Consider the following 11,906-nt stretch of genomic DNA (forward strand, 5'->3'; position numbering starts at 1 on the left):
GGTTCCTGTATGCTCAAGCAGAAGCTGCATCCAAGCCCTGCACAGTCCCCTGCACTGTGATAGGAAATGGCTCTAGGTCTGTCTTGAAAGATTATTGGCATCAGGGCCAACAGATGGAGAGGTGGGACCTAAGCGGTGCTCCAGAAGCAGCAGCTGGCCTCTAAGATATGCCCCTATCCTGGGCCTTAACACGCAGTTGCATCTAAGTGCTGGGCAGGGCATAGTCAGAAGGGCCAGTTAAATTGAACACTCTTCTCACTGAATACATGAAAGGCAGCAACTGATAAGAACAGCATCTCAGCAGATATAAGCACTGAGTAGCAATATGTAAAGATGTAGCAAAGTAATGGGAAAAGAACTTGTAACATTGCCCAAGTGTCCAACTGTAAAAAGGGCTTGTGTAGGTCTAACATTTGGAGACGCAGCAGACTCCAAATATGAGTGAAGGCCCATATTATTTTGTGAAGGTCATTTCAATGACCAGCAAATACTCGGCAAGGAGAGGCCTACTATTTGGGTTAGGCAGTCAATCCTTGCCTTTTGTTTTCTTTTAGGAGTACGAACTTTGTTGTAACAGAGCCTTGGGATGACTCTATCACATGTCCTGGCAGAGGGAGAAACCCAGGGATAGGAGCCAGATTTCCCATATAGGAAAGAGTGGCTCCCACAAGCTGCAGACAAAAAGGACAGGAAGTTCAAACTTGGCTAGGATAAGGGGGAAGAGGGGACTAAGCTCCCACTCGCAGTAGATACTGACATACGACATACACACAGTTCTGTTGACACTCAGCACTTTATTAATGAGGAAGCTCACCTTGCTTTGGCAGAGGGGAGGCTGGGAGGGACAGGGCCAGCGCCCATCTCTGGGGATTTTCCCGGACATCAGGTGTTCCTTCATGCAGGTTTAGAAGGAACACCATCACGAATGAAACCCCCCAGAGAGCAGCACTGCTACTGCCAGGCAGCGGGGGTAGGAAAGGCACCCTAGGACAGCAGGGCTTCAATGTCTGGCTCGATGTCGATGGTCGGAAAGCAACGGCTGTACCTGCGCACAGGCACACCGTCAGGACCCACCAGGAACTTCTCAAAATTCCACGCAATGTCGTTGCGGCACACCGGAGACCAGATGATGAACTTGGGGTCAGTCATGAGCGCAGTGGCGTCGTCGCTGGGCGCTGGCAGGGCTTCCCGAAGGAAGGCAAAGAGCGGGTGCGCCTTCGCACCATTCACCTCGCACTTCTCGAAGAGAATGAAATTGGGCTCGAACCCGCCGCCAGGACGGACGTACTTGAGGGAATTCAGGATCTCTTCGTTCTTGGCGTTCTCCTACGGGAGAGAAGAGCATCTAGGACCCGGGGCCGCGAGGGGAGGAAAACATTCTAACCACAAACAAGGGAGTTTTTCGATGAGTCACCAGGATGTCGTCCTCCCTTGCTCAAGCCCAGGGCAGACCGGAATTCCAGCCGCTAGGAGTACGGGAAGGGAAGGGAGCCGGTGGCCCGCCTCTCAGCGCACGGGTGCCGCGGCTGCCGGGCCGGGCACACTACCCTCCGGCGCCCCCGACCACGACTGCACGCTCACCCTCGCCCCACCCCGCCTGGCGCACCTGATGCCCAAACTGGTTGCACGGGAAGCCCAGCACGACCAGGCCCCGGGGCCCGAGGCGCCGCTGCAGCTCGTTCATCTGGGTGTAGTCCCGGACCGTGGTGCCTCAGAGCGACGCCACATTCTCGATGAGCAGCACCTTGCCCCGCAGGGAGCTCAGGCTCACAGGCTCCCCGCCAGCCAGTGGGCGCGCCGAGAAGGCGTACACGGACTGGGTCCCCGCCGCTAGCCGAGCAGCACACATGGTGTGGGTGTCCGAGAAGCAAAGGAAGAACTTCGGACCAGGACAGCTAAGTGGCCCTGGCGGAGCCTCCTTTTAACTGCTCCGCGGTAAGGTCACGTGGCGCAGGCACTTTTCCGGACCTGAGGGTCCCGCCTCATCCGGCCTCCTCCCTCCCCGGAGGGCTTGGCCCCTCCTTCAGCCTGGGGACAAGCGCGGGAGTGCGTCGGGGTGGAACGCGGGCTCCACCCAAGCCAGGAGGAGCCGCGGACACGTCAGGTCAGGCACAGTCAATTTAGCACCAGCCAGGCAGCAGCCTTCTGGGTTACCCCGCCAAGGGCCAGGGCCCTTGCTGGGGAGTGGGCCCTGGATTCTTTTCCAAAGCTTCCTCAATTAGGGTGGGGGCTCCAGCCTAGGACGATGGATGGGTATGGCCAGGACTCTAGGCCTCAGGTCTCCCTCCTCCCTCTCTGCCCCCAGAGCGGCACCGCCCTTAAGCACGTTTTCTAATAGCATAGTGCCCAGGAGGCACTGCCCCAGCCTCCTGGAGTGGAGCCCAATAGCGCGCCAGGGCCAAGGAAACCCAGCTGCGAAGAGTAACACCTCATCTCAACAGGCTGCATTCCCACCCCAGCCCTGACTCACAACTAGAATGGGGCATAAGAGGTGGTTAGTGCTGGGTGAGTGGGGGGTAGGGCCCAAGCTGATACACAGCACCCTGAAGGAACCTTTCCAGGATGAGCTAGGCCAGGAGGGCTGAGTTCTTCCATCCTCCTGCCCCCAACCCTGGAGAGAGCAACACAAACACCAGGATACAGAAGTTTAGAAAACTGCCTTTATTCTATTAGTAGTTGGAAAAATTAACTGGTACAGAAAAAGTTTAGTCAGCTGGAGAAGAAAGAAACTGAGTGCCGCAAATGACAACTGGTGGCTCCTCTGGGAGGGAACCTGGATACAGTGAGGAGAAAGGAGCACTGTGAATTAGAGCCAGATGCTGCAGTCCAGGTGAGACAGGTTATGCCACCTTCCAAAGTGTCTAATTGCCTCAGGCGTGAAACCAATTCCTATTAGCCCAGCTCTAGAGAGGGGTACTGGGACATGTGGGGCTGAAAAGGGGTGATATGGCCATCTTTTATCAGAGAAAGTGACAAAACGGGAATTTTAAAAATGAATTTTCCATCTGACTTTATTTCCAAATACACTTTCTTTTTTTAAAAAACCAATACACTTTCTTTGGGGATGACAAATATCAGTATTAGGAAATCCAATTATACAAAAAATACTACATCTAGTCTGGGGGTAGATATATTTATTTTTGGTAACATACATTAAGTGGCACTAATTACACAGTAACTATAAGGTAACTAACATGAAACCACAGAACTGTAACTCTGCCACAGCTGCATGGACTTGGGCCTTTCTGGCTGAGCACATTTTCAAAAAACTGGATGCGCTCACCCCAGAACTATGCCAATGAAATCTGTTAAGGAGTAAAGCTCTGAAGTGGTGACTCACCAGAGTACCTTGCAGCTGACAGATGATAGGCAGGACACGGTAGTTATAAAGTAGTTACAGCCTAATTCACAAAAGTTACCAACTGTTTCTCTTTCTAGAAAGAAGCAAGAAGTTGTTAAGAAATTCCTTGAATTAGCGCCTGGTGTGTCAGGTGGGAGTGCAGAAAAGGGGTGTTAGAGCAGTGTCAGAAGGACCCTGGAGGGCCAGACAGGTTGGACATCATTATAATCATGGTTGGCTTCTAAATACTGGTAGCAAGATGACTTCTGATTTGTAATCTTAGGTAAATTATAGATAAATGAAAAAGGCTAGTCATCATACACTAAGATTAATAAACAGCACTTCAAAATTAACCGCATAAGGGCTGTGCTTGCAGCAAGGTTTCACAAGACAAGGCACCCAGATTTTTTCTTTCCACGTCTGGCTTGCAGAGCAGCTCTCGTAGCCATTTCAAAAACCTCCCTCACTCCATCTTTGGTTTTTGCTGAACACTCCATGTACCCAAAAGCGCCAATCCTGTTCGCCATATCTCTGCCTTCTTCAGGTTTTACAGGCTCCTAGCAAAGAGAAAAAAGTGCTTTCAGCTGACAGTGTTACATACATATAGGAAACAGGCGTAGAGTATTCAAATTCAGCTAAAAGACTTCTTTTAAAAGCTGCCAAACTCCCAGATTTGAGCTCTGTTTTATGAAATTCTGAAACTAATATGCACTGATTACCTTCCACCCTCAAATATAAAATATCTATTAAACATGATCTTCTTTGGGAAGTAGAGAAAAATAGGGAAGAGGTCAGAGGCACTCTAGAAGGTTAAGGAACATATGAAGGGCAAAATTACTCGCGCTACCGATCCAGGGCAAGCTCTTGGGTCTTTTTTAGCTTCACAGAGAACTGAATGCTCGAGGAAGGAAATAAAGTCTGTCCCTTGACATTTGGATAGAGAAACCTCAGTAAGAGAACCTGGGTTTCAAGTCTCAACAATGAAGACCTCAACACTCCTGCAGTGAGGAAGTCCTGCCATTAGGCCACCTGGATTTTGAGAAGCCAAGATGCCACCTCCCTCATAACTTTTATAAAGGAATTAGGACTTTCTGTGTGGGCTCACTGCCTTCAGGAAGAGATCTTTCGACTGCCACTAATTTATCTTTGGCTTCACATGTACCAAGGTAATAACTGGAGAAAGAAAATCAAGAATCTGATAGAGTTCCTGTATCTGAAACATTGACTATTGCTGAGATGGTTCCTTGTTGTCAGGCTGGCAGTCCTTGGGGGCACAGCACTGCTCATAAGAGACATTCCATCTCACAGACCAAGGGGTTTTAAGGATCCTCTGTGCAGATCCCTGTCAGTGAGAGCCAGGTGGACAGAGACTGGCTTTTAGGCCTCTAAAACCTGGCCTGTGAAGGCTTCTGCTAAGCTCCTCCAACCTTTAATCTTGGGGACCTGGTTCAAGAATGCTGCAGGAAGAAGACAGCCCTGCCCCAGACCATGCCTGCTTCATCTTGGCTAGCTCCCGCCTTGTGTGCTCATCATTCCGAAGATCCTTCTTGTTCCCAACCAGGATGATGGGCACATTGGGACAGAAATGCTTGACTTCTGGGGTCCATTTTTCTGGGATGTTTTCTGAAAGAAGAAAAATGCACAGAATTTGGGGATACATATAATTCTATCTTGAAGAATCTCCAAGAGCCCTAGTTAAATTGCAAACACTATTCCTGTGTTGCTTCAGAGGAATGCTGGATATTTAATTGAATACCATTAGTTTTAAAACCACAGAGAAAGGCAAACTCTAACCCCCTTCCCTTAAACATAGAACCACCAGCTTTTCTTAGTCCCATCAAAAGTGTTGCTCAACTCCTCTGGAAGTGGGGCCCAAGTAAGGGCTTTGGAGGAGCAAAGGATCCAGAATACAGAGTGGCTCTACAATGCTACCACCTGCCCCCATGCAGGCTCCCTACAGGCCGTCAACTGTGGCAGATGATTCTGACCCTAGATTACTGAAAGGGTCCCCATTCTGGGGCAGCAACTGGCCAAGGGTCCACATGTTCTCTTTCTACCTTGCTCATGGGCCCTTAGCATGACCTCCAACCTGTGGGTTACTGGTATTTCAAATGGCTCAAGAGTGACTTTTGAAAATAACCAAAAGATAAGCAGCTGTAGGTTCTTGCCAACACTGTACTAACTTGGAAAAGTTGTGCATAGATCATGGTGGATGAGGGCCCAAATTTAACCTCCCATGACACCTTGGTCATCTAAGTGTCAGGGATGATTTCTAAAATGGGGATTATAATACTTACCTTACACAGGGTTATTTTAAGTCAATGCCTACAAAGTGCTTGGTGTGACAATCATTCAGACGGTACTGTTATTTGAGATGTATTTTGGAGGCAAACTATTCATTCTCTGACTTCAAGACAAATTACCAAAAGGCAGGGGTTACTTAGAATATAGAAAGATGCTCTGTCTTCTGGCTGAAAGACTATATCAGGTAAAGAAGCTGCATGAATAAAGTCAGGAAAATCTCTTATAATTCACTTATCTACTCTTTAGCACACAAGATGGATACTGAACCCCTTCTTTGTTATAGCAGCTACAGGGTCAATTATATCGCTAATGTGACAACTTGAAACTCAAAGCCTTATTCTGGAATAATGAGGTTCCCAAAGAAGTGCAGTGTCCCAGTCCTCATGGCAATAATAAAGAGAGAAGGGCCAGCGCACCTAACTGTGAAGTTAAACAGCCTCAGCATTGAACCTTGCTCTCACCCCAGCATCCTGTGGTCAGTTTTCAGTTCAGCTGCCATAGTGATCCCTTTAAAGGTGAGATTACACTGGTCCCTTATTCAGACCTTCCAAGAGCTCCCATCTTATTAATGATGAAAAGAGAGATCCCCCCACAATCGCACAGATTTTGCAATCCTCACCCACAACCCCTCTGCTAAAGTTGCTCTGATTCCTTCCTCCCTCCTGCCTCAGTAACTTTCTGCCCACCATTTCCCCTGCCTGGAAAGCTCTTTTATTAGATATCTCCATGGGCCTACACCACCTCCTTCAGGTCTCCACTCAAAGGCCACTTGTTCACTGAGACTGTGGACTCAAGTGATCCTCCTGCCTCAGCCTCCCAAGTAGCTGGGACTACAGGCACACACCTTTATCCAGGGCAACAGAGCTGAGACTATCTCAAAAAAAAAAGTATATTGGATTTACTGTTACTTCCACTCCACCCCTGGAATTTGGGGCATGTAGAATTAGAATGAATTGCCTCCGTCTTATCTTTTATCTTCACTTTCAATGAGTAACTTCCAAGCTTATTTTTTTACCTTTTTACTTTTTTTTTTGGAGACAGAGCCTTGCTCTGTTGCCCTGGCTAGAGTGCAGTGCCATCGTCATAGTTCACTGCAACCTTAAACTCCTGGGCTCAATTGATCCTCCTTTCTCAGCTCCCTGAGTAGCTGGGACTACAGGCTCATACCACCGTGCTAGACAATTTTAAATACACATTTTTTTTGTATAGACAAGGTATTGCTATGTTGCTCAGGATGGTCTTGAGCTCCTGGCCTCCTAAAGCGGTAGGATTATAGGCATGAGCCGCTGCACCCAGCCAGCTAAGATACTTTAGAAAAGGCCTAAGATAGGGCTTTAAAAACACTACTGGGGGCTGGGCGTGGTGGCTCACGCCTGTAATCCTCGCACTCTGGGAGGCCCAGGCGGTCGGATCATTTGAGCTCAGGAGTTCAAGTCCAGCCTGAGCAAGAGTGAGACCCCATCTCTACTAAAAAAATAGAAAGAAATTAGCTGGACAACTAAAAATATATATAGAAAAAAATTAGCCAGGCATGGTGGCACATGCCTGTAGTCCCAGCTACTTGGGAGGCTGAGGCAGAAGGATCGCTTGAGCCCAGGAGTTTGAGGTTGCTGTGAGCTAGGCTGACACCACAGCACGCTAGCCCGGGCAACAGAGTGAGACTCTGTCTCAAAAAAAACAAAAACAAAAAACACTATTGGGAAATAGCAAATTACCAGTCTAGATGTTGGAGGCAGCAGGCTAAATATAAAGTACTGATAAAAAGATGTGGGCAACCAAAAAAAGCTTTCCCCAAATCTTAGTCCAAGAGATGGCTTAGTATTTGGAATGCACCTACTTTACAAGGTGGATACACATTTTTTAAAAGATTAATTTTTTAGAGATCAAGGCTTGTTCTGTTGCCAAAGCTAGACTTGATCTCCTGAGCTGAAGTAATATTTCTGCTTTAGTCTCTCAAGTAGCTGGGACTACAGGTGTGCACCACTGTGCCCAACAAGGTAAATACATTTTAAACACCGTAGCCATGTGAGGCCTAGGCTGAAGAGGGACCCAGGGACCATGCTTTACAGTCCCAGGGCTCTAGGACTCTGGCCACTGATGACTCCTTCTCTGAGGCTCATGTTTGCTTTTTAACCACTTGATGCCCAGAAACCAGATGCCCTAAGACAGCAGATGTCAGCCATGTACACAGGCAATGACAGACATCAGACTGCAGAGCCACTCACCTAAACTATCAGGGCTGTCGATGGAGAAACACATCAGTATAACATCAGTGTCTGGGTAGGAGAGGGGCCTTAGGCGGTCATAATCTTCCTGCCCAGCTGTGTCCCACAAAGCCAATTCTACCTGTAATGGGAAAAATAACCACAAGAGTGCAAGGTTAATCCCACTACCCACTTTTAGAAAAAGTGACACCATAGTACATTCAAATGGCAGACTATGCAAAATAGTAAAACACAGGAGTGTTCACTTTTATGAGAATCAAGACTGAATGTGGAGGGTGTGTTTAAATTATTTTAGTTTGAAACTTCTAAAAATTGAAAATTCTATAAAAAGATACTAGAACTGAACAATGTGGCATAATTCAAAATGACAAGTCCAAAATAACCTTGTAGCTTATAAGAAGTGTTTAATTATAAATAACATTCTACTAGGAAAGAAAGTAGATAGATAAGAGGAGAAATCAAACTGTAAATATTAAAAACATTCCACAGGTATAGAAGGAAAGGGAGGGAAATATTAGACTAAGTAACTTTTCTTAATACATTCTCTGAATCAACCATTTCCTTACCTTGTCTCCTTATTCTGCTCTCATGTTGGAAGATGCAATCCTATATTTGAGTTGGTGGGTAAGAAAAGACCATGCTGGGCGTTAGGTTAAGGCCTGAGCTGACAGGAAAGGCCTCTGGCTCAGCCTTTATTGCTCAAGAAAAGTCTGAATGACTGAAGAATGCATCATATCAAGTAGGAGGGTATTGCTTTTCACACCTGCTCACCCTCCTGTGGTAGGAGGGTAAATTGAGGCCTAGGCTCTGGACACAGGTCCCCTTCAACATTGTCCAGCATTCACAAGACTTTTGAGAAATAAGCTATGAAAATATTAACCTGACCTTGCTTTCCCCAAGCCAATGGATCTATGTATGGTATAGCAATCTAAGATAGACAAGAGGGCTATTATTTAACAATGTTCCCAAAGATTTCAGCACATTTCCACCTAGTTTTCACTTCTGAGCCCTGTCTCCACACAAAACCAGTCTACCTATCAGGACCACAGAAACACCTGAATCTAAGCATCCATGCAGAGAATTGAGGTTAAACTGGCAACATTCTGCATTGGTGGGCCACCTTCCGGGTGGGACCGAAAATCCTGTTAGTTAGGCTGGTATTTACTGTATTTTTTTCTTCTATATTCAGCCCAGGAAAGTACCTTGGGGTTCCTAATGGCCTGGGAGCAATCATTGTGGCATACTTTGCATTTGAATAAAACAGACTATAAACTATAAAAAAGGGTTTTGAACATATTATTCATTCGAATTTATAAAGTGCTCTGGTGCTTCCAAACACTTTTAGTTACTTCACAGAACCCTGATGTCACCTGTAAAATAGGGTTTTTGTTTGAGACAGGGTTTTTGTTTTTTTTTTTTTTGCGGTGGTGTCATCAGAGCTCACTGCAACCTCAAACTCCTGGGCTTAAGCGATCCTCCTGCCTCAGCCTCCTGAGTAGCTGGGACTACAGGCTCACACCACCATACTGGTCAATTTAATTTTGTAGAGACACGGTGTTGCTATGCTGCTTAGGATAGCCTCAAATTCCTGGCCTCAAGTGATCCTCCTACCTGAGCATCCTGAGCAGCTGGGACTACAGGCTCCAGCTACCATTTTATATGTGAAGGCTCAAAGGTCAGACAGCTTACTGATGGTCACAGAACTATCAAGAAGCCCTACTATGTCCTAGCACTCTGGGAGGCTAAGGCAGGAGGATCGCTTGAGGGCAGGAGTTTGAGACCAGCATGAGCAAGAGCAAGACCTGTCTCTACTAAAAACAGAAAAAAAAAATTATATATGTATATAAATAAAAAGAAGCCCTACTATGAGGGACCCTGGAATTCTAAGCAGGTGGCCCAACCCACTTTCCACACATAGTGCCAGAACTGTTACTTTGGGACTAGGTGACCCCTGGGACAGAAAGAAATAGTAGGTAAAGCAGGAAAACAAGAAGGGAGAAATGAGATGGAATTATAGAAGCTAAAGTATTGCTAGCAGGATATGAGACATGTGACTGACTGTGCTGAAGAACACCTTGTTTCAGGTTCTTTTTTTTTCTTTCAGCTCACTCATTTACAATGGGAATTGTTTTCCTCTTCAAAACATATAAGAGGCCAAGTAAGGCATTATTTTGACCACAAAAGGATACAGAAGATAAAAACATATATTCCAATTCCACAACAGCTTTGCTCTAGTCTTGCCAGATGGCTTTCCAGACAGAAATGGGGAAACACCATCAATGACAGGAAATTAAAACAACTGTGGCAGGCTGTTTTACATTAAAGTAAAAAAATTTTTTTTTCAACTAAATTTAAGTGAGGTTGTTGTTTTAGTGTCACACTGTTGGTGGAGTCAGATCTACATAATCCTTTGAGAAGCATAATCCATAAGGACGTCTTCAATTAGTAATTTTATAATCTTATACTTGGGCATTTGATGAAGTGCCCTGACAGAACTTTTTTTAAAAAGTACAATCATGGCCAGGCGCGGTGGCTCACGCCTGTAATCCTAGCACTCTGGGAGGCCGAGGCGGGTGGATCATTTGAGCTCAGGAGTTCGAGACCAGCCTGAGGAAGAGTGAGACCCCGTCTCTACTAAAAATAGAAAGAAATTAATTGGACAACTAAAAATGTATAGAAAAAATTAGCTGGGCATGGTGGCACATGCCTGTAGTCCCAGCTACTCGGGAGGCTGAGGCAGAAGGATCGCTTGAGCCCAGGAGCTTGAGGTTGCTGTGAGCTAGGCTGACGCCACGGCACTCTAGCCCGGGCAAAAGAGTAAGACTCTGCCTCAAAAAAAAAAAAAAAAGTACAATCATGCAAAGAGGTTCATTTGAGCATTATCCATGTGGCAATAAACAAAATTTCAAACATAAACTGAAAAAGAGCACACAAACTAGGAGGGCCCTGTGTGAAATACATATGAATGTGGACAAAGTCTGGATGAGTTGCAGTTAAAAATGAACAAAGTTGGACTAAAACAGCAGGGTGAGAATTGATTATTCTTTCCATCATTTTGTTATATTGTATACTGAAGAGGCAAAAAACCCTAATTCTCTACAGGCTCTATGACATGCAAAATGGTACCAGTTGTTATAGAAAGAGTACTTACCTGCTTTCCATCCACCTCGATATCTGCCACATAGTTCTCAAACACCGTGGGCACATACACCTCTGGGAACTGATCCTTGCTGAAGACTATGAGCAAGCATGTCTTGCCACAAGCTCCATCACCAACAATCACCAGTTTCTTCCTGATGGCAGCCATGGCTGAAAAACAAAACACAGATGTTATCCGAAATGCACAAGAAGACAAACCTCAGGCTGTGACACACACTTTTATAACCATGCAGCACAAGCCCAAACTCAAAATTCTAGCACACCGTTTCACTTGGCACCAAATTATATACTAAAAATAATAACTAACCTTAGGCTTAATGGTGAAAGACTAAAAAGAAAGTATTCCCCCTAAGATTAGGAACAAGACAAGGACGTCTGTTCTTGCCACTTTTTTTTTGAGACAGAGTCTCACTCACTCTGTTTCCTTGAGTAGAGTGCAGTGGCATCACCGTAGCTCACCGTAGCCTCCAACTCCTGGGCTCAAGCAATCCTCCTGCCTCTGCCTCCCCAAGTGCTAGGATTACAGGTGTGAGCCACCATGTTCGGCCCATAATTACGTATTAAATAAAATTTTTAACACTGAAGTGGTGGTACATTATATACTGTTTTTCATTTGTGTGCCAGAAAATGAAGAAGAAATGGAGCATCAGGAGGAAGGTAAAGAGTAGCTTTCAGAAGCAGAAGGCAGTGGGGAAGATGAGCCAGGAAGTGACCTCAGTGAGACCACCCAAAAAAAGCCAAACACCAGACCTGCCCAAAAAGGCAGGATTACAGGCGTGAGCCACCATGCCTGGACTGTTCTTGCACTTCTATCCAACATGCCATTTGAGGTTCTTGTCCCAGGCAATTAGGTAAGAAAATGAAATAAAAGCAATCCA

At 46.0% G+C, this 11,906-nt stretch overlaps 2 protein-coding genes across 2 annotated transcripts in view; both read right to left on the reverse strand.

Annotated features, from left to right (window-relative positions):
* Positions 1-774: 774 nt before the first annotated feature.
* On the reverse strand, positions 775-1,930 carry GPX1 (glutathione peroxidase 1). The gene is made up of 2 exons (XM_012655524.1): positions 1,607-1,930; positions 775-1,326 (listed from the first exon to the last, which is right to left on the reverse strand). Exons 1-2 carry the CDS (start codon positions 1,847-1,849, stop codon positions 985-987), a joined length of 585 nt encoding a protein of 194 aa, XP_012510978.1. The 5' UTR covers positions 1,850-1,930; the 3' UTR covers positions 775-984.
* A 716-nt stretch (positions 1,931-2,646) lies between these two features.
* RHOA (ras homolog family member A) overlaps positions 2,647-11,906 on the reverse strand; it is a 60,001-nt gene continuing 50,741 nt past the window's right edge. Inside the window, exons 3-6 of the mRNA XM_012655633.1 lie at positions 11,021-11,178; positions 7,870-7,990; positions 4,833-4,963; positions 2,647-3,897 (exon numbers count right to left, since the gene is read on the reverse strand). Of these exons, the coding sequence (XP_012511087.1) occupies positions 3,724-3,897; positions 4,833-4,963; positions 7,870-7,990; positions 11,021-11,176 (582 nt within the window). The 5' untranslated portion in view covers positions 11,177-11,178 and the 3' untranslated portion in view covers positions 2,647-3,723. The remainder of the gene's footprint in view (positions 3,898-4,832; positions 4,964-7,869; positions 7,991-11,020; positions 11,179-11,906) is intronic.

This window comes from Propithecus coquereli, unplaced genomic scaffold (genome assembly GCF_000956105.1).
Source record: "Propithecus coquereli isolate 6110/MARCELLA unplaced genomic scaffold, Pcoq_1.0 Scaffold1, whole genome shotgun sequence".
Lineage (NCBI taxonomy): Eukaryota > Metazoa > Chordata > Mammalia > Primates > Indriidae > Propithecus > Propithecus coquereli.